Source organism: Diplotaxodon limnothrissa, linkage group LG12, assembly GCF_057381915.1.
Source record: "Diplotaxodon limnothrissa isolate DT_005_m linkage group LG12, D_limnothrissa_male_GT1.1, whole genome shotgun sequence".
Classification (NCBI taxonomy): Eukaryota; Metazoa; Chordata; class Actinopteri; order Cichliformes; family Cichlidae; genus Diplotaxodon; species Diplotaxodon limnothrissa.
Window position 1 is genome coordinate 2,090,286 of NC_140607.1, and position 23,494 is coordinate 2,113,779.

At 42.4% G+C, this 23,494-nt stretch overlaps 1 protein-coding gene across 1 annotated transcript in view; it reads right to left on the reverse strand.

Moving 5' to 3' along the window:
* Positions 1-23,494, reverse strand: part of LOC146620644 (whirlin-like) — a 58,494-nt gene that overhangs the window by 23,481 nt on the left and 11,519 nt on the right. Inside the window, exons 2-3 of the mRNA XM_085367763.1 lie at positions 9,702-9,878; positions 4,784-4,909 (exon numbers count right to left, since the gene is read on the reverse strand). Coding sequence (XP_085223889.1) covers positions 4,784-4,909; positions 9,702-9,878 — 303 coding nt within the window. The remainder of the gene's footprint in view (positions 1-4,783; positions 4,910-9,701; positions 9,879-23,494) is intronic.

Here is a 23,494-nt window from a genome sequence, read left to right on the forward strand (position 1 = left end):
AGCTGAGGCGCACGGCTTTTCTTAATGCCAATCGTCACTAAAAGCTAAATCTGTTACCTGCTGTTTTATTTGTTTTACAGATTTAAATGCATATTTTGTAATGTGATTCTGTTTTACTGTAAATAGTTAAAAGCGTATAAATATTAAAGATACAATCAGAGACTGAATCTTTTGTCACTTTGAGATGGGTCTTTGTTTTGTACTATTTCTTTTTCCCAGCACTCTGTTCCATGTTTAGTGTCATAACTCATAGAAATAATAACATTCGTTATAATATGTGGTTTGTACATTAGTCGTTTATTTTATACAAACATTTACTTAAATCCATCCATCTTCATCCGCTTTGTCCGGGGCCGGGTCGCGGGGGCAGCACCCTAAGCAAAGAGGCCCAGACCTCCCTCTCCCCAGCCACCTCCTCCAGCTTATCCGGGGGAATACCAAGGCGTTCCCAGGCCAGCCGAGAGATATAATCTCTCCAGCGTGTCCTGGGTCTGCCCCGGGGCCTCCTCCCGGTGGGACATGCCTGGAACACCTCACCCAGGAGGCGCCCAGGGGGCATCCTTGTCAGATGCCCGAACCACCTCAGCTGGCTCCTTTCGATGTGGAGCAGCAGCTGCTCTACTCTGAGCCCCTCCCGGATGGCCGAACTTCTCACCCTATCTCTAAGGGAGAGGCCAGCCACCCTTCGGAGGAAGCTCATTTCTGCCGCTTGTATCCACGATCTCATTCTTTCGGTCACTACCCACAGCTCGTGGCCATAGATGAGGGTAGGGACGTAGATCGACCGGTAAATTGAGAGCTTCGCTTTTACACTCAGCTCCCTCTTCACCACGACGGACCGGTGCAGCGTCCGCATTACTGCAGCTGCAGCCCCAATCCGTCTGTCGATCTCCGGCTCCCTTCTCCCATCACTCGCGAACAAGACCCCGAGATACTTGAACACTCCACCCTTTTCCGGCTGAGAACCATGGCCTCAGATTTGGAGGTGCTGATCCTCATTCCCGCTGCTTCACACTCGGCCGCAAACCGTTCCAGTGCGAGCTGGAGGCCCTCACCCGATGAAGCCAACAGAACCACATCATCCGCAAAAATCAGAGATGAGATTCTGAGGCCACCAAAGCGAAAGCCCTCCGCCACTTGGCTGCGCCTAGAAATCCTGTCCATAAAAATTATGAACAGAACCGGAGACAAAGGGCAGCCCTGGCGGAGCCCATCACCCACCGGGAACGAGTCCGACTTATTGCCGGCAATGCGAACCAAGCTCTTGCAACGGTTGTATAGGGATCGAATGGCTTAAATCCTTTGTAATAAATTGATCTGAAGAGCTGCTTGGGAGCCAACAGAGCCGACTCACTGAGCCATAAGAAGCAGCTCTCTTATTAAAAGAGCCAGAATTCAAATCACTAATAGTTTCCATCACTGTTGAATGAGCTGGCAAAACGTTACAGAGAAGCACTGTGTGACTGTCCAACAGTTGCTAATGGTTTGAATTTACACCTAATATTCACTGAGTGATGTTAGGCACCCACAGTGACATATACACTGTGTCTGTACTGGAAGCGAAACAAAACAAATACCAACAACAGCTTTGCAACATGTACTTCTGTCCATATACTGCCAGTAGTTTATAGTACAACAGTCAGTTATTCTGTGTATCCACAAACACAATCAGACCTCCTGCAGGACAAAGGGTGAAGATGAAGTCACGGCATTAGATGCTGAGTTTGAGCAAAGAGACTAGAAAACTTTATGTTTCATTATTCTGATGCAAATTTGAAATTATAAAAACTGTTCATTTATTTAACAATACAAATACTTACATTTTGAATTGTCTTTTAATATTTCTTTTCCAGGGTTAGAAAAGTGACTCTAACTGAATGAATTTAACCCTTGTGTGGTGTTTTTGTTACTCAGCCGGTGTTCATGGGTCTGGTGGACCCGCTAGAGTTTTGGCTTTCCAATTAACACTATCAAACAATTTTATGTTAAATTACTCAACAGATGTTTACTTCATCCCAATTACGAGCCATGAGAACAGAAAACATGGTTAATTTTTCCCTTCACCTTTGTTCGATCACATTTATGAATTAATGTGCTTCTCATTTTTTTAATAAAATGTTAGAAAAAATAAAATCAGTTATAATCAAGTGTAAATATCTTTATACCATATTTTGCAGGTTTTGATGGTATATACTGCCTAAAGGGGCAGCGGCCTCCACTTGGCATGGGTCTCACAGACCACCATACAAGGGTTAAGTAGATTTCTATCACTTTCTAATGCATATGTAAAATAACGAACAGGCGACACAATCGGTCACACATGTAAATACACATATACACACATATAAATGAGCCAGGTCCTTTCATATGGAGCTGTGATGACGACTCTGCTAGTCTGAAAACCACAAGTTTAAACAGTATCTGAGGCTACGCTGCCTCTGGTGGCCACTAGCTGTATATGCCATGTGATCCAGTTCACTAGCCAAGCCTCCATCTTATTAACTGCAAAAACAATTTCTGACAGGGACGAAGGATGGATGCACAAAGAGGAGGAAGGAAAGGTTATCGATTGATTGATTGATTGATTGATTGATTGATTGATTGATTGATTGATTGATTGATTGATTGATTGATTGATCATACTTTATTCATCCTGAGGGAAATTGGGTTAAGGCTGCCAGCTGTGCCAGCGCCATAATCCAGCCTCTTGGTCCAGCTGCTGATCCCACTATAACTGCAGGATCACGCAGTCGGCTGCTGCGTGACCAGCACAGCAGACACACACAGATCCACACACACTAGCAGCTTATTACACAATCAATGAATCACTGCAGAGTATCAATGAATGAGCCTTATCTCGACAGTGAGGACGGAGCTTCTTCATACCTTTATCAACATCTTCTCTGTTGTTGTGGCTTTAACACTTTTTTTCATAGTGTGTAAAGTATGCCAGTCCCAAAAATAGCTCTTTATCTCTCTGTTAAAGTAGTGCAGCAATATCTCCCACCATGCTTCTTTGAAAAGTTTTAAATTTGGCTTTTTCTCTTGTTTTTAGCTGTCCCAATTATTTCAACACGTAATCTAGAATGCTGCTTTATTTTTATCTCCAAGTCAGACGTGGTGTGACAACATCAAGAAAGCCATGTTGTTCACAGGCAGGAAGCAGTTTCTGTTCTCCTCCCCTCAGGCAGGTTGAAAAGGCCTGAGTCAGAAGACTGACCTGAAAGCACACAGCGACCTGGAACATATATATAAAAATAAAATTCCCATCTCGCCCCTGCGGGCGGTTTATCCTTCAAGCTCGGGTCCTCTACCAGAGGCCTGGGAGCTTGAGGGTCCTGCGCAGTATCTTAGCTGTTCCCAGGACTGCGCTCTTCTGGACAGAGATCTCCGATGTTGTTCCCGGGATCTGCTGGAGCCACTCGCCTAGCTTGGGAGTCACCGCACCGAGTGCTCCGATTACCACGGGGACCACCGTTACCTTCACCCTCCACATCCTCTCGAGCTCTTCTCTGAGCCCTTGGTATTTCTCCAGCTTCTCGTGTTCCTTCTTCCTGATATTGCTGTCATTCGGAACCGCTACATCGATCACTACGGCCGTCTTCTTCTGTTTGTCTACCACCACTATGTCCGGTTGGTTAGCCACCACCATTTTGTCCGTCTGTATCTGGAAGTCCCACAGGATCTTAGCTCGGTCATTCTCCACCACCCTTGGGGGCGTCTCCCATTTTGCCAGTCTGGTCCTGCAGTCTCGGCTGACTGCTTGGTCTGCCAGTAGCTGGTGTTTTGCGCCTCTGGTATTCTTGGCTCCCCCTTGCCGTAGCATTTATGTTGTACCTCGTCAATCTCTAGCTGTGAGAGCAGTCCCTTCTTTCGAATGTTGGAACACTGAGCTACTAGTTGTTTCGCCGTCATTGTGGATGTTGGGTATCGAAGAATCCATAGGTCCCTCATCCTATTCATGTAGCCCCTTCCGCCGGGGTTACTTGCGTAGTAGCATTCCAACAATGCCCTGTTTTCGTCTCTTGCCCACCGATGCCTTCTTGTTCCAGTAGCCCACTTCTCGTCAGGGTGCCCTGGTTCCTCAACACCTGACGTGGACCTTGTTGATCCGGGCGACGTCCGAGCCGGCATGCCTTCATACTTATCTGTCTCGCTTGCTTAGCATAGGGGGTCTAGCCTTAGGACCCTTACTGGATACAGACGCCCCAGGCAGGAATCGAACGCCTGGGGCGTGTATATATATATGTGTGTGTGTGTGTGTGTGTGTGTGTGTGTGTGTGTGTGTATGATATTTAGTGTATAATTTCTAAGGAGTAGAAGGTGGAGTAGAAAGAGTAGGTAAGGAAAGGGGCAGACGGCTTGCTGCTTTAACTACCAACAAATTACGGCACATTTCTGTAGCTCACATATTTGAAGATAAAGGACCTGAATCTCAGGAGCGGGACCACGCCTCCAAACATGCTCCTTTCGGTTCTCATCTATACATGTTCCCCCAGTTCTACAAGCTCCTCAAATGAGGACGCGGGCCCAGCAGTGAATGAACAGTTACCACTAACATAACATTCAGAGATGATACTGATCCCACTGCTTACAGAGGGAGTTTACAGACACCATCTTACTGCATCACATTCACTAAACTCTTTCACAGATGTTTGTAAAGCAGACTGAAAGGCTCGGCGCTTGATTTTTATATACCTGCAGTAGTGGGAGTGCAGTGTGGGTTTGTATTGTGTTGTGGTGTAATACAGCAATGCTCTGAAGGACAGATGAGACAGGCTACCTTTAGTCCACCAATGTCTGCAGCAGATCCAGGGTCCACTCCAGTAATGTATATGCCCAGTCCATACTCAGCACCACCCCTGATCATTAGACCCAGAGATCGACCTCCTTCCATGTTCAGGTTCACCTTTAGGAAAGACAGGGTATTCAGATCAATCTGTGTTGTTAGTAAACAAAGACTTACAGAAGAAAAGTTTGGAGGCAGAATAGTCAGAATAATAAACAGAGTTTAAAGAAACGTTCTTTCCTTGGAATCAACACATGAACAGCTGTGGTCAGCCTTTATGAGCCGTGGCCATCAAAGCTGAATGGAGGACTCAAAGGCAGACAAAACCCAAACAGTAATCGCAGAGTTAAGATCTTTATTTGGCTAAAAGTAAGGATTTGTTCACTGGACTGATGGGAACCAGGCATGTTGTATAGAGTGCTTTGAGTACTCCGGGAGAGTAGAAAAGCGCTATAAAAGAATCAGTCCAATTATCATTTACCATGGATTCTGTTTCTGATTGGTAAGAGTTATTCACACCAGTGGCCTGCGAGAGGTCATCCTGCAGGGCGATCCTCATGCTGTTGTTCCTTGCACAAGGACGGTTTAGGTTCTGTAGGGTTCAGGTATCACCTCATACTAGGAGTAGGGACACTGACCCTAACCAAGCACGAAAAAAAGAGTCAGAAAAGAGAAAGGTGGGTAAAGTGTCAGTGGCTGCAACCTGCTAAACTATTTCAGGTTTTGAGGTTGTATCACTGTTGCCTCTGTAGTGCACCTGTTGTTAATTTCATTAACTCCAAAGCAGCTGAAACTGGTGAACAGTTCCCTCTGCTACTGATCTGACTGGGTCACTATCCTGGAAGTTTAATTCACTTCATGCTTTACTTTGATTAAAAAGTGTTCTTTTGTTTTAGCAAAAATATATATAGCACCAATTCACAGCAGTCACCTCCAAGCACGTAATGTTGTACAGACTCTGCAATATTAGAAACAACAACTTTCCCACCCATCATTTCAATACAAGCTAAAACTATATTAAATAATTCAGATGACATTATCTTTCCTCCATTTTGCCCCCTGCTGGTGAGATACCTGATTTACTGGCAGTGGATAGTTTGAGTGCTTAGGTAGAAAAGCTTTATTTAAATGCCAGTCCATTCATCTTTCACACTTGTTACAATGTTTAAACCAGTAATCATTCAATCAAAACATCATTTATAGATTTCATATATGTGCAACATGATGCAGCAATGGGTCTCTATTTGAATTCCACAGGCCACACACACACACACACACACACACACACACACACACACACACTAGCCTACCCGCTGTATGCCCTCAGCCAATCACAGGTAGGTAAGTGAGATAGTTGTGACAACATTTGGAGCCTTGCAGTCCATTAATGATTCATTCAGGAATTGAAATGCTGCACTGTGAGAGAATCTCTGATTTAACTAAGTAGCAACTGTGAACACATTAACGTTAACGACACAATAACCAAATTAACTTGTAATACATTACAACCCATCCATTAGAAAATGCTGTTGTTGTTGTTTTTTTTTAACTAGTTGATCTCATTTCAGTCAGTTAACCAAAGTGGATTTAAACATTATTTCTGGAAAGACACTGATCTGAATATCCTTCCATCAGAGAAGCAGAAGCTCTGAAACTCAGTGACCTGAGGTGGACAAACAGCCCCTGGTCTGCATACTCATCTGTGTCTACTCTAATAGCAAACTATTCACTGAGTGAACTGTCTTGTCTATGTATTAGATTTTGTTTTCATTCGGTGTTCAGATTACAATGGTTGGGCATATAGTAAGTGATCAGTTTATTCTGCAAACCAATATAATTTTAGAGACCATAAAGACCACCCAATTCAACAGTCTGCCACTAAGGAAGGGAGACCATGCAAGCTGACACAAGATAAAAAGTGGGGTTATAGTAGAGATGGACCAATCTGATATACAGTATCGGTATCAAACATAAAAAAGTGGTATGGTGCCATCTCTAGTATAAAGGCTGAACAGGTCAAATTGAACATCAAAACTTGTGACAAAAAGCTCACAGCCACACTGCACTGCTGTGCTTCCTGCTACTACTAATACTGCTGCTGGAGGGCAAAAGATTACTCCTTAAAGACGCCAATACTGGACAGTCTGTAGTACTACAGGACAAAAAGAGTTGCTTTTTTCTTTTTTGCACCCGTGTTGATCCAAAACTATTTGAGTCATCTATCCATGGAGGAAAAATGAAGATGGGAAGAGAAACTTTTGAGATTTGTGACTGATATTTTGCCCCAGCAACTTTATTTAAGAATATCAACGGGTTGATTTGAATTACTTACATAGTAATTGTGAAGGTAGGGCTGTGCGATATGACCAAAATCTCATATCCCGATATAAATCACAACAATGTAACATTTCCTGTAAATTCTGTGAATCTCGGGCAGCTCGACTTGCGTGAAGTGTTTCCAGCTCTGCATCCTTCACCCGGAGTCGAGCGTTTTAACAGATGCATGAAACTATACATTTTTAGACATAAGCCGTATTTATTACACGGCGTGCTGCGGGGAAAAGCCTGTTCTAACGTTTGAGTCTAAGGTTTATTTTTTAGCACCTGGCGGCTCTTTTTTACTCTTATTTACTTCTCATCCGTAAATAATCTTTCACGTGATTCAGTTTATTTTGAAAAGTCTTGATGCACGTGCAATCATCCAGGAAAGTAAATCTCCAAAAGTTGATTCTGTTCTTCTGGACGTAGCGTTTTGTGGGAGAAACGTTTCGTCACTCATCCAAGTGACTATTTTGAAAAGTCTCAACAGGATCTTGAGCTTTATTGTGAAAGGTTTATGTGGAACATAAACAAGCGGACACGCGATGGTGTTACCGTCGTTGTTGCTAACGACAACGCATAAAAACAGGCGCTTGTCTGTCCGTAGTGTGGTTATATTAAATATAAGAGAAAGAGAGAACTTTAATAAATGAATATAGCCACTACAGTGACCATCAGAACCATGAACAAATATTGCCGTAAACAGTTTATTTTGCGACACCACGAAACAAACGATAGCGTAAAATGAAACGATAGATGTTTTTATATCGTCATCCGATATATATCGTTATATCGAACAGCCCTATGTGAAGGTGATTTCTATTCATCCTCACTGATTTAAACCAAAGAAAACTGAATGACAGATACTCTCTGAAAGGTTTGAATTCTACTGATGCCTCTTACATCACCGAGAGTCCATTTCCAGTGTTTGTCCAATGCAGTGCAGCTTTTTCATCACACTGGTATGAGTTGGTGTTTGGGCGGTGATTCGCTTCTGTGGCAGGTGCACTCTTGCACTTCGTGAGGACACTGCGTGCACTCACTCATGAGGACGGAGCAAAATGATCACAAACAGCTCTTCTACTGTCTTTCACCATGATGGTGTTAAAAGCTCCATCCAGCATTTTATTTTTCTGTGGTCTCTGCATTTCTTGTATTCACGAATAATTCCCATTGTGGAGAATGTAATAGTCCAGGATCCTTCCAGACTCCAACCGAAGGCCTTTTCTAGGGTCTTCATCAAAAGGAAACAGACCATAATCTGAAACCTGTCCATTTTGAGCTGGTCTCTGATGATCAGTAGGACTGTAGACAGCCTGCTGTCAAAGCAACTTTCTTGACAAATTTTCTTGCCAGGCGATATGGACCTCCACCTTATCCATCCATCCACCTCCAGTTATCCTTTTCAGGGTGGCACTGGGGGCACTGGAGCCTATCCCAGCTGACTTAGAGCTAGACCTTATAGCTGAGAAAAATCCAGCCTTGGATATCTACTGTAATAAATGTAATATTGCAGGATAAATACAGTTGGTGACAGTACAGGTTGTTCTTACACATATTACCAGGATGAGTAACTTGACTGTGAAAACACTCACCTGATGAGTTTACTTTGTGCTCTCAATACATCTTTAGATTTGTTTTGAATTCAGACACGAGATCGTCTTTCACTCTCTGCTGCAGGCTGGATGCTTTAAAATAGCAACATTTGAACTTTGTGACTCTGTGGCTCCAATGTAAGACTTTGAATATCATGTAATCCAAGGTTAGTCCAAGTATGTACATCTTTACTCATAGTATGAAGTGAACAACATAAAGTAATTTATTTCTCCTTTCATTTATTACGTTTTCTTATATTTATACTGATTGAGGAACTTTTGGATAATTTGTCTATACGTAGTTGATTTTCAATGCTGCCATCACCCACATGTTGCCTGCATGTGTGTAGACCTGAAGACACTGCATGACGGCAGAGACCAGAGTTCTGAAAGATTCAGTTTAAAGACTTTCAAACATGAATGTCTGTTTTCCCCGAGAAAGCATCTTCAACAATGGTGTTCTCTATAAGTGAGAGCTTTGACAAACATTTAACATCTTTCAGTAATTTCACTGGTTTTCTTTCCAGACTTTGCACATAATTACACTCATATAAAAGTGACATCCTCTCAAATTTGGTCTACTATGGGAACAGCAAATGACAATGTAGAGTTACAATGCAAAGTGACAGGATTGATTTTTTGGTGAGTCATTTTGAGCAAACCTTTTCTTTGCCAGCAGTCACTGGATGAAAGACCTGTGCTGGGTGATTTTATTTTAGGATGAGTCTGTCTTTCAAAATGTCGGCAGCAAAGGTCATGAGGACCTTAGAGGAATATACTGTAGCCCCAAGCTGACTGCTGTCAGACGCAGGAGGAGGACCACTGCAAAAACCTGGTAATAAATCCTTGATGATAAATAGTTCTGGATCTGACAGCTGCTTTAAAAGAACTCTCGCAACATCTTTGTTTCCAGTGACAACAGTCTCAAGTGTTTGTATACTTCAATCTGCTGGTCCTCCATATTTCACCACCAATACACAATTCCACTTTGTTCTTACCGTTCGCTCTTCCATCCTGTGCCCGTGCCTTTGACTGTCTTCCTGGCTATCAGGTGGCGGGGAGACACTCCGGCCCTGCGGGTCCACCCAGCTGTACAGATTATTGGTGATGTAGCCGCCAGGAGTCGGTCCCATGGAGCACACAGACATGTTCAGCGTCTTGCATCCTTTTAGCACCTGTATTCCAAGGACAGTGACGTTGCAGATTCCATTAACGTGCAACAGCAGACTTTATACCCTCACATGTGTGTTATTTCATGTTATTTTGACACTCAATAAACAGCGACCCTGAATGTAATATTTTATTGCAGAGAAGTTTGGCCTCTGATTAATCAGGGCTCCGTATGCTCTTATTTCACCCGTCCAATTCCACTAGTCACCGGAAAAATACATTTTAAGGAATTTGACATCTCTGAAAACATTTGGAGTCAAGTAAGACGAAAGAAAATTGATAATTGACTAATCAGCTATTTGATTTGTATGTAAACAATGCCATACTGTTAGCTTTTTGTTGTTTGTTTGTTTTACTGTAGATTACGCAAAAAGTGGCAGATAGAGGACAAATGAGACCTTGAAGCATCAGTTGAAGAAGTTCAGACTGTTCAAGATGAGCTTTTGTTTGGTGACATTAAAACACACCGACAACTGACAGGAGCTGAGACCAGAGACGGAGAAAAATGGATCCAAAAAATGGATTTAAATGTTCATTTTTATAAGACCTACAAGAAGTTCAAACTCCATGGGCAAGAACACAGTTTGTATAACTGAACAACACATTTGCAAACAGGGCAAGCTTCTCATACACAGTGTGCAGGTGAAAGACACAATAACATGATGCTGTTTGAATATTTCAACAGCGCTTGGTCTGATGGAGGTTAAACTATGTATATGTTTGAACAGGAAACGGGACAAGACCAAATATGGAAGCAAAAACATTAAAGAACAAAACATGCATGTACATGAAGGACAAATAATGGCTTTTATGGCCAGTTTTCCTTGTTTTAACACTCTGTTTATCTTCACTACAATGAAATCTTTTGTATTTTCTGAGTCATGTATTTTCAGTGGCTGAGCACCAACAACACAAATACAGACAAAAGTTTGCATTATTACTATTTTATTCAATATATTTTTGCTACTTTTTGCTACTGTGGACCCTACACAACTAAAAACTGTATACATGGGACTACATGTCTACATGAACTTAATGTTACCAATGAACTCTCTTAACAGGAAGAACCAGGCAGCCATCTGCTCTGACTGATGGAGGTGAGGAGACGTAGACAGCGGAGATTCATAATAGAGATTTACAATAGCTAATGATTCCATTCAAAGTGATATATAAACATGAAGGGGTGAGTGAAGGAGAAACACTGGGAAGCAACTGTTGTTGTGATTTGGAAACATAAACATTACAAAACAAACCATCATAAACAATATAACTTTATATAAAACTGAGCTGAATTCAAAGTCCCCTGCAGCTCCAAACTACTGTGCACTTTTTATGTTTCTTCTGCCTTTTCGTTGCATCCTCCTGCAACGCACTGATCACTTTCAGTCATCAGGAACTAACAGGCATCGTCCTTTGCCTGAACCTAGACTTTACTTCAGATTGGACCGACCGGGCGCTCCATTTGTTATTTCAGCAAGTGATGCAAACAGTGCAGGGAGAGGAAACAAGAGCAAGGATGAAGAGCTGTCTATCCAATCCAGCGGCGAAACCAAACCAGGCCATGTCCATTCAGCGCAGGCGATTTTATCTACCTCATGAGCTAACACTAACCATAGTTACCATTGTTTACATTCGTCCGAATGCTAACGTTAGCACCCAACCACTTCCAACTTATTATAAGTGAACAGCAGAGAGGGACCTGTTGGGCGTCCATGTTGTTGCTGGGAACTTTAATAAGCCATGTTTGAAATCTGTACTCCCCAAATTCCACCAGCATGTTTAAGTGTCCTACCAGTGGGGACAGGACACTGGACTGTGTGTACAGTAGCATCAGTGCAACATCCCTCTGCCACTGTGGACAATCTTACAACCTCTCTCCACTCCTCATCCCTGCCTCCACCCCCTCAAGAAACAAACCCCTACAAGCAAATTAAAACATGACCAGATGATGCTCCAGCTACAGGACTGGTTTGAGCTGACAGGTCCATCTTTGAACATCTTGACCTGGAGACTTTCACTCAGTCTGTGCTCTTCTACGTTAAGTGCTGTGTAGAGAATGTGACAGTGACTAAAACCATCCAGGTTTTTCTTAAACGAAAACCTTGGATGACGAGTAAAGTCCTGGTTCTGATCAGAACACATAACTCAGCCTTCAGGCTGAGGGACAGTTCTCTCTACAGCCAACCTGAGGAGGGCTTCCTCAGAGACAACAACCCCCACCAGGTGTGGAGAGGCATCCAAGCCCCCCAACCCCCGACAGCAGCCTAAAACTCACAGAGGAGTGCAACACTTTCTTTGCTCAGTTTGAGGCTGATACAGACTGGTATAGACATCCTCAACTACAGACCTGTAGCCCTCACGTCTGTAGCCAGGAATTGTTTTGAGCAGATAGTGTCTCAGCATATCAGAGGCTGTCTAAACCCCTCCCACGACCCTCATCAGTTTGCTTACAGAGCAAACGGGGATGCCACGACCATCATCCTTCAGTGAGAGCTGACCTATCTGGAGAACAGGAAGATCTACATGAGGATGCTCTTCGTGGACTACAGCTCAGCTTCCAACACCATAGTACCACCAAACTGGACCATCTTCACCTGTCACCTGCTCCTGAATCAGCTTCTTAACAAACCAACATGTAAATTTTTTGTCTCAGAAACTTTTCTTACCACACCTTTTCTCTTCATTCAAGTTTCCACTAATGTGTTTTGATACAGGACTCTGTGAACAGCCAGCCTATTCAGCAGCGACCATCTGTGGGTGATGGAGGGTGCTGATGTTTGTCACCTGCACAGCTATCAAGTTAGCAGACTTCCCCGTGATTGCAGATGTGTTTACTGAACTAGGCGAGAGATATGTGGTATTTATACTGTTGATTTGCTCTGACTGGGCTATATAAAAGCTTTCCTTTTTGAAATAAGTTACAGAGAATTATTTTTCTTTTTTTCCTTGTGCATTAGTATGTTCACACTAACAGAAATGACTGAATAACACAACACAGGTTAAACTGTTATACTAACGGGGCAGACCATAGCAAAAAAAGGTAATAACAGTGGGGGGAACCATAGCCCTGCCCCCCATGACACAAAGCTGACGTGTACCGTAAACCTACGCATACAGGTCAGGATTTAAGGTTTGACTCTCATCATCCACTGGAGCACAAACTGGGCGTCATCAGGACGCTACAACACAGAGCGAACACCAAGAAGAAGAAGAAGTCACTTCGATAAGTGATGAAACTCCAGACGTCCAGATGAACAGAATCTATCACATATGAATACACTTAATATTTCATTCAGCTCATGCAGTTTATCTTCAGATTTGTCCTCACTTCATTCTTACATGAACATCCATGTCCACATAATTTGGTTTTAATCCAGTTGCACAGAAATGCTTTCTTCGACCCTTTCTCTTCAGAACTCCGTGTCTGCTGATCAGAATATAATCAATGCAATTTATTTTATTAAATCATAACTTTAAAGTCAGACATTCTTTTAGATTAGTGGCTTCTTGGTGTTTGCACATGCTGCACTCTGTTTTAGCACTCTGTACCACTTTTAACAACAAGGTTGGATGTTAAGATCTTTTAGTCTCTTTCAGGTGCGATAACAGGTAAGCCATGGGTGCTTCAGTCTGTCTGTTATATGGTGTTTCATGGCTTGCAATGTTCTGCTAGTCCTAAAAATGCTACTACCTTCAATCAACTGTTCATGGAGCTGTTCTCTTGCTTGTAGACTGACAGTATACGCCTACTTCTTCGACAGTTTTTCAACTTGACTAGATGAGTAATTAAGTATTCTTAAAGCAAAAAAAGAATATGTTTTCAGAAACTTTAGTTTCTGACACAAAAAGTAATTAACCAGGGAGGCAAAAGGAACAACTTTGTTTTCCCTTATGTGATAACTTTATAAGATAAACTCGAGAATTTTCTCCAAGTGTCACAGTGAAGTTCAGAACCAGCAAAGCCCTCAGATGAAACCCGTTCCTCTCCAGGACAAAGCACAACCTAAACCATATAGTGTATGCTGTGCAACACAGTGGACCCTTAAAAAGATCAAACGCTAAGACCTTTTACCCTCTCTATAAACTTTCATAGACATACAGGAGACCAGGTCAACAGGGCAGTACATCAATGCCCAAAGGAGAAAGGACACTATTTCAAGCATGCTAATATTCCCATTAGGATCCAGTGGAAAACAGCCAGTGGAAACTGTGCCACCACTGGCTGAAGACAAAGGAAGAGGAAGGTTTGTTAAGTGGGAAAGGACATTTAAAGTCCCTGATGATAGGAACTATGACTATGATAAAGGGAAAGGGTTGGCTTACATGATGGAGAGAAGAAAACTAAATATACTGTGTAAAACCAGATAAACGGGAGGTAAGGCCAGGAGCACTGGAGGCAGATTCAAGCTGTTCTACCATGGTGTTGGTAGAAGAAAGAGGATATAAACAGGATTGTGACGAGAGTGTCCAAAAGGCTCATGAGTTTGAAGCTGGAAATTGAAGGGATAATATTAAATGTTGACAGTAAATATGCCCTTCAGGTTGGATTTGTACCACAGGGACCACCGTTGCCTTCAAATTCCACATCTTCTCTAGGTATTCTCTAAGCCCCTGCAGTTTCTTCTAATGTTCATTTTTCCTTATGTTGCTATCACCTAACTGTCGCTACGGCCTTCGTCCTCTGCTTGTCCACCAACACTACATCCTGTTGTTTAACCATTAGCAGGTTTTCTGTCTGTATCTGGAAGTCCCTCAGGATTTTGGCTCGGTCATTCTCAAACACCCGAGAGGTTAGTCCGTGGGCCATATTTGGCAGAGATGTTCCTGTACTATGCTAGTCACTTAGTTCCATGTAACTCCCTGCTAGCATCTTGCACCTTGTTTTTATGTGCTGGATTGTCTCAGGGGCATACCTGCACAACCTGAACTTGGAGTCTTGCCTGGTGTAGTAGCCTCTATTAATCTTGTGCTTAAAGCTTGTTCCTGTGATTACTCTCTGCTGTCGTAACTTAGTCTGTATCTCAGTGTCAGTAGTTTCCCGTTTTATTTTGGTATCTGTTCTTCCCTGTATCTTGTGTCTCTATTGCCTCAGCCTTCCCTTGCTTTTTGTCACATTCTCCTGTGTGGTTGTGTCCTCCCTCCCAGTATGTTTTCCTTGTTGAGTTCTTTTTAAAAATGAAAAATGTCTTTTTCATGAGTGATCTGGGCAAGAGGGAAGAAGATAACTGTTCTATGCAAATATCTGAAATGGACGAAAATTACTGGATTGACTATAATGCAGAACAGAAAAGCAGGTGCAATAACGGGTTATAAAAATATTTGCAAAACAGGTAATTTTTTTATAAGCGAACCCCTTCATAACTTCATTTTCTTCATAACCTTTATATAAGCTAAGCCCTTCGTCTGTTTGAGTACAGGCACAGGAAACATAAGCAAAGACATTAGAGATAATAAAAAAAACCCAAAGAAATATCTGAAATTATTTTTGGCACACATTAACTTTTTGGCAAAGGTGAGTGTGTTATCGCTGGCTGTGCTGTGCAGCTGAACTGGGCAGATGGTTCAAAACGCATCTAAACATTAAATAAAAAGTGAAGGCCTGAAAAGCAGTGCGGAGGAAGTAAAGGGCTTTAAAATGTGTTTCTTCTGTTTTTGTAGCCAGCTGTGAAACTAGTTTTATCATTACAAACTTAACCTCTTCAAAAAATGGTGTCTTTGCCATTGCTGCACATGTTACAGGTCCGGGTCAAAATGAAACCTTCTGGCAGTGCTAGTGTTAAATGTGTTATCCTGTTACTGTTTATATTAGTCTGCTTGAAGCATCTCACATCTCCTTGTAATGAGTGAAGCAGTGGTAAAGATTGGAATCAGTCACCTCACTTCCAGTTTTTCATTGTGACATATTAGGCCTCAAACGTTATCAGTCACATGATCACAATTTGATACAAGCCGCTAAAAAAGCGCGAAACAGGCTTCGGAGCCTCAATGTCCCATCGATAATAAAACCTCTTTTTACTTTACTCCTCTTGTTACTCCTCGAGTCCTGCTTTCTGGGTCCAACTCTCCCAGCAACACAGCCAGCCCTGACAATTAGACTTCTCCACAGACAATAAAATAACTGACCCAGTTAAGCTACAGAGATTGATAGTGGTCTGCAACTAGAGCTTCACTAACAAATGGCAGACAGAAAATGCTGGATAACAAAGTATGTCACCGCGGGCAAGTCACTTTTCTTTGTTCAGCCTTGCATCATAGCAGTGCTGAGGCAGAAGTAGCTGTTCTATTCTGAGCTCAGTGTTTCTGCAAGCTCAGAGCCATCCAGAGCAGGAAAGAATCAAAGATGGGTGCTGTAACAAGCAGAGACAAGTGGCACTCAAGTGCAATTTGAGCTATATATGCTTCCCCACAATGCTTCAACTGTGAGGGAGTGGGTGTTAGAGGAGCTCTTAGCAGCCCTTGCATGGGGCTGGATGGGTAGGTGGTTAAAGAGAGAAAAAGAAGGGAAATGTTTCTATGATAAAATGGATTTATTTTTATGTTGGAGGTGAGGTGATTCACAGGACAAAATGACAGTGCCGAGGTCAGCACTGGTCACTCAGATTATAAGGGCCACAGTGAGGGCCCTTAATTGTGACTGAATCACTACTTCTGCCTCTAAGCATTGCTCATGCTTAAGTGTCGGTTTGTTTTCTACTCTTTCTGCAGAATAAGAAATCTGAAACGGTCCAAGAAAAGTCCAAATCATTTAAATCCTTTTTTCATCAGGTTTCATGGTTGATGGTTTTTTCATGCTAGCCTGGAGAAAACAAAACACAACAAATAAACAACTTGATTCATGCAGGATTTAATTATTTTTAAATAAATCTATACCAGTATTATTTCATTCATAATTATATCGATTCGCTGGCTCAGCTCAAGTTGTTACTTGCATGTTAAATTTAAAGCTTAATCTAATGAACATTAGTAAAACATGTGTAGTGTGTTTGTGTGTACCAACAGCAATACACACACATGTGTAAATCTTTCTCAATAGTCTAAATTTGTAGTCGGCTGCTTTGATTTGGTTTTCTCTTCTGCTACGTGGCACTATCTGTTTGTGTGTCTGTGTGTGTGTAGATGTGTCGACTGTCATCTCTAATCTGCCATGCCAGCTGTTTTCCTGCACTTCATCTATCATAGTTGCTGCATTTGAATTCTCTTTCTCTTGCTGCCTCAGTCTCTCTGAAGCCCACAGACATGTATGTGTACCTGAACTGCAGATTCAATTCAATTCAATTTTATTTATATAGCGCCAAATCACAACAAAAGTCGCCTCAAGGCGCTTCATAGATACAGAGAAAAACCCAAACAATATGACCCCCTATGAGCAGCACTTTGGCAACAGTGGGAAGGAAAAACTCCCTTTTAACAGGAAGAAACCTCCAGCAGAACCAGGCTCAGGGAGGGGCGGGGCCATCTGCTGTGATTGGTTGGGGTGAGAGAAGGATGACAGGATAAAGACATGCTGTGGAAGAGAGACAGAGGTTAATAACAGATATGATTCAATGCAGAGAGGTCTGTTAATACATAGTGAGTGAGAAAGATGACTGGAAAGGAAAAACTCAATGCATCATGGGAATCCCCGGCAGCCTACGTCTATTGCAGCATAACTAAGGGAGGATTCAGGGTCACCTGGTCCAGCCCTAACTATATGCTTTAGCAAAAAGGAAAGTTTGAAGCCTAATCTTGAAAGTAGAGATAGTGTCTGTCTCCTGAATCCAAACTGGAAGCTGGTTCCACAGAAGAGGGGCCTGAAAACTGAAGGCTCTGCCTCCCATTCTACTTTTAAATACTCTAGGAACAACAAGTAGGCCTGCAGAGCGAGAGCGAAGTGCTCTAATAGGGTGATATGGTACTACAAGGTCATTAAGATAAGATGGGGCCTGATTATTTAAGACCTTGTATGTGAGGAGCAGGATTTTGAATTCTGGATTTAACAGGAAGCCAAAACAGGAGAAATCTGCTCTCTCCTTCTAGTCCCTGTCAGGACTCTTGCTGCAGCATTTTGGATTAGCTGAAGGCTTTTCAGGGAGTTTTTAGGACTTCCTGATAATAATGAATTACAGTCGTCCAGCCTGGAAGTAATAAATGCATGAACTAGTTTTTCAGTGTCACTCTGAGACAGGATATTTCTAACTTTAGAGATGTTGCACAAATGGAAGAACGCAGTCTTACATATTTGTTTAATATGTGCGTTGAAGGACATGTCCTGGTCAAAAATGACTCCAAGGTTCCTCACAGCGTTACTGGAGGCCAAGGTAATGCCATCCAGAGTAAGAATCTGGTTAGATACCATATTTCTAAGCTTTTCAGGGCCGAGTACAATAACCTCAGTTTGATCTGAATTAAGAAGCAGAAAGTTAGCGGCCATCCAGGTCTTTATGTCTTTAAGACATTCCTGCAGTTTAACTCATTGGTGTGTGTTATCTGGCTTCATGGACAGATAGAGCTGGGTGTCATCTGCATAGCAGTGTAAATGTATGCTATGTCTTCTAATGATGCTGCCTAAGGGAAGCATGTATAATGTAAACAGAATTGGTCCTAGCACTGAACCCTGTGGAACTCCATAATTAACCTCAGTGTGTGAAGAGGACTCTCCATTTACATGCACAAACTGGAGTCTATTAGATAGATATGATACAAACCACTGCAGCACAGTACCTGTAATACCTACAGCATGTTCTAATCGCTCTAATAGGATATTATGGTCGACAGTATCGAACGCTGCACTGAGGTCTAGCAGGACAAGCACAGAGATGAGTCCACTGTCAGAGGCCATAAGAAGATCATTTGTAACCTTCACTAAAGCTGTTTCTGTGCTGTGATGAGCTCTGAAACCTGACTGAAACTCTTCAAATAAACCTCTGCAGATGATCTGTTAGCTGTTTGACAACTGCTCTTTCAAGGATGTTTGATATGAAAGGAAGGTTGGAGATTGGCCTATAATTAGCTAAGACTGCTGGGTCTAGAGATGCTTTTTGAGTAAAGGTTTAACTACAGCCAGCTTGAAGGCCTGTGGTACATAGCTGATTATTAGAGATAGGTTGATCATATTTAAGATCGAAGAATTAATTAATGGCAGGACTTCTTTGAGCATGACATTCCCAAACAAATATTTCTTTGGTACGTTTTCTATAACAAATAATATATAAACTAATAAATATGCATTCACATCTAGTCTGCTGTGAGAGTGCCGGCTTGCTGCTGCAGCTCCTGCAGTTTCTTGTGTTTTTCTACATAGTTTCTTATAGTTGTAGATAATGTTTTTAAAATGTTAGTTTTTAAAAACTATGGACCTTAGTCAATTTTTCTGTGCTTTTATGGTGCTCACAGGCTTTTTTCATGGGGGTGGGGGGACCAACAGCTGATGAAAACTGACTACAAGCTGACTCTGGTGCTACTCTTAAAAAGCCTTTGAAAAAAGGTGTGTTTTTAAAAGTGATTTCAAGTGTTGGGGCCAGCCTAATATGAAGGGCAGTTTATTCCATAATTTGGGGGCCAAAACAGCAAAAGCTCGGTCCCCCCGGTGTTTCAGTCTCAACATGGGGACAGCAAGGAGTGACTGGTCAGTTGATGTGAGAGACCTTTGTGGAGTGTATCGGTGTAGGTCTGACAGGTAAGAAGGAGCCATTTAAAACTTTAAAAGCAAACAATGAAATGTTACAATTTTAAAATGATTCTAAAATGGACAGGCAGCCAGTGTAAAGACGCACTGATACCAAATATAGTATTAAAGTGACATTAATACCATCCAACCACAAGGTGCTCAGGATGGGTGTCACCACTTCTACTGTCTCCTGGATTGCTGACTGTAAGAGAGCCCTCAGTTTGTACAGCTGGGGGGGGGGGGGGGCATCATTCTACATTCCTAAGATTTCATACGATTTCCAGTGCAACAGCAGAACATCCTACCTGGAGAATTTCTGTGATGATACTGCAGGTGGGCAGGAGTTGAAATACAGGGAACTGGTGAGAAACTTTAGTGAGTGCTCCAGCTACAGGACTGGTTTGAGCTGACAGGTCTATCTTTGAACATCTTGACGTGGAGACTTTCACTCAGTCTGTGCTCTTCTACATTAAGTGCTGTGTAGAGAATGTGACAGTGACTAAAACCATCCAGGTTTACTCACAGAGGAGTGCAACACCTTCTTTGCTCAGTTTGAGGCTGATACAGACTGGTATAGACATCCTCAACTACAGACCTGTAGCCCTCACGTCTGTAGTCAGGAATTGTTTTGAGCAGATAGTGTCTCAGCATATCAGAGGCTGTCTAAACCCCTCCCACGACCCTCATCAGTTTGCTTACAGAGCAAATGAGGATACCATGACTAGGACTGTGCGATATGACCAAAATCTCATTTCCCGATATAAGACATCTATTGTCCCGATAACGATATAAATCACAAAAATTTAACATTTTCTGTAAATTCGGTGAATCTCGAGCAGCTCGACTTGCATGAAGTGTTTCCAGCTGCGTGTCATGTAGCTGGAGTCGAGTGTTTTAACGATGCATGAAATGATACATTTTTAGACATAAGTTGTAACGGCCGCCGTTTCTTTGTGAGTATTTATTACACGGCGTGCTGCGGGGAAAAGCCTGTTCTAACGTTTGAGTCTAAGGTTTATTTTTTAGCACCTGGCGGCTCTTTTGCTTCTCATCCGTAAATAATCTGCTCTTTCACGTGATTCAGTTTATTTTGAAAAGTCTCAACAGGATCTTGAGCTTTATTGTGAAAGGTTTATGTGGAAAATAAACAAGCGGACACGCGGTGGTGTTACCGTCGTTGTTGCTAACGACAACGCATGAAAACAGGCGCTTGTCCGTCCGTAGTGTGGTTATAGAGAACTTTAATAAATGACTACAGCCACTACAGTGACCATCAGAACCATGACACAATATTGCTGTAAACAGTTTATTTTGCGACACCACGAAACAAACGATAGTGTAAAATGAAACGATAGACGTTTTTATATCGTCACCCGATATATATCGTTATATCGAACAGCACTAGGAGAAGTGTAGTCGGATGGTAACGAAGAGAGGGAAGGTAGTCAGAACTGAGGGGATCGAAATACCAGAAGGCAACGTTGCAGACATAGAGGACAGCTACAAGTACCTGGAGATCCCACAGGCAAATGGGAACCATGAAGAGGCCGCTAGGAAAGCTGTAACCACCAAGTACCTGCAGAGGGTCAGGCAAGTCCTGAGGAGTCAGCTGAACGGTAAGAACAACATCCGGGCCATCAACACCTACACCCTGCCCGTGATCAGGCACCCTGCTGGGATAATAAGGAGGCCAGAGGACGAGATCAAAGCTACTGACATCAAGACCAGAAAACTCCTGACTATGAATGGAGGGTTTCATCCCAAGTTCAGCACCCTGTAGGCGAGCGGCTCCAGCAGATCCCAGGAACAACATCGGAGATCTCTGTCCAGAAGAGCGCAGTCCTTGGAACAGCTAAGATACTGCAGGACCCTCAAGCTCCCAGGCCTCTGGTAGAGGATCTGAGCATGAGGGATAAAGACTACAGGAGTGAGAGGAGTATTTTTTCTATATATATATTACAATAAAGTTGTCAGATGGTGGGTCTGTGACAGAGAAATCTGCAATAGATTGCTTTTTTAAGTATAAAAATTCAAACCTACAAAAACATATTTAGTTTTTCATGTCTAATATTTGAAATAAGTCCTACAAAAAATGTTCTGTAGAAAACAACTGGATCCTGGAGATCACTCCGCCTGTGCTGATCACACAATCGTGCAATACTGTGACCACGGTCCTGCTCTCCGATCTCTTGTAGCAACAGAACATGATGTCAGACTGCTGCCTCTCTCTTCAGGGAACTGAATCAATTCGGTTTCTCCCACACACTGATGTCTGTTACTTAGAATATGTGCTTTGCATAGAGAGCTGCATTCAAGGGCCCTTGACAGTAACATAACTTTGGGCTTATCAAGCTGACAGCAAAGGATAACTTACTCCTCCTCCTCCTCCATTTGAAAAGCTGCTATTTTGGGAGCTCATCGAAGGCCGGTGCCTGTGAAGTCATCTGATTGTGATTATGTAATGTTATTTCTCCACATATAAGTAGAATGAAAGAGTCATTGTTTAAAAATAAATTCAAACACTTGCCAAAGTTAGACATGCTGCTGCTCTCAAAGATCACTACAAGCTGAACACACAGAAAATACTGCAATAAAGACTCAAAGTGCTTTTCACAGATTTCACAACATCTGATCTGCTGTTAACGTATAATAGTTTTGAGTCCACAAAAATGGATTCCCTCTGATGTTTACTATGAGATATACAAAACCACCACAGCATGTTTAAACCAGCGAAGAACAGTAATAAATGTCAAATAAATGTCAAATAAAATAGTGGTTTTATTGTGTGCAAACCCTTTAAGAAAATGCTGAATTATATAATAAAAAACAAAACAAAGCCTGAGTCACATACTTTTCTGAAATTAATCTCACTTAATAGGTCAAGGTCGAGTTTATTTATATAGCACATTACCAGCAGTCTATGCTGCATAAAGTGCTTAACAATGTAACATGCCACTAAAATAAATAAAATGCACAACAATGATGCAGTAAAATATAGATAAATAAATAAAATAAGTAAATATAAACAACTGAAACAACAACAACAAATAAGGCTTTTAAAACCAAGATGTTTTATTACCAAAATATTTAGGACGTGTGTTAAAAGCCAGAACATAAAATGTAAATAGCCTGTATTTATATAGCGCTTTACTAGTCCCTAAGGACCCCAAAGCACTTTACACCACATCCACCCATTCACGCACACATTCACACACTGGTGATGGCAGCTACATTGTAGCCACACCCACAGCACTGACAGAGGCGAGGCTGCCGGACACTGGCGCCACCGGGCCCTCTGACCACCACCAGTAGGCAACGGGTGAAGAGTCTTGCCCAAGGACACAACGACCGAGACTGTCCAAGCCGGGGCGCGAACCGGCAACCTTCCGATTACAAGGCGAACTCCCAACTCTTGAGCCATGATCGCCCCAAAATGTGTCTTCCGTAACAATTTAAAACGGTCAAGTGGTTGTGCAGATCTAATAATGAGGGGAAGACTACTCCACAGTCCAGGGCCTGCCACAGAGAAGGCTCTGTCACCACGAGATTTCAGTTTAGACCGTGGAAAAGTTAAGGTTAGTTTTGACCTGGACTTCACCGTTCTTCCTGGAGCATAAATAAATAGGAGCTGAGACAGGTACGAAAGGGCTCGGCCGTTAAGTGATTAAAAAAGTAACATTTTAAATTGGACCCTGTGCAGAACAGGAAGCCAATGTAGAGAAGCCAAAACTGGGTAATATGCTCCTTCTGTTGTGCCAGTTAGCAGATGCTAAAGACGATAAATAGAGGCCTGGTCCAAACCCAAGCACAGAGAATTGCAGCAGTCCAGTCTGCAGTTAATGAACAGATGAATACTGTAGGTGGGAGTAGCTCAGGAGATGGAGCAGGTCATCTAATGTTAAGATGGTTGGTGGTTTGATCCCTGGCTCCCCCCAGTCTGCATGCCAAATATCCTTGGGCAAGATATTAACCCCA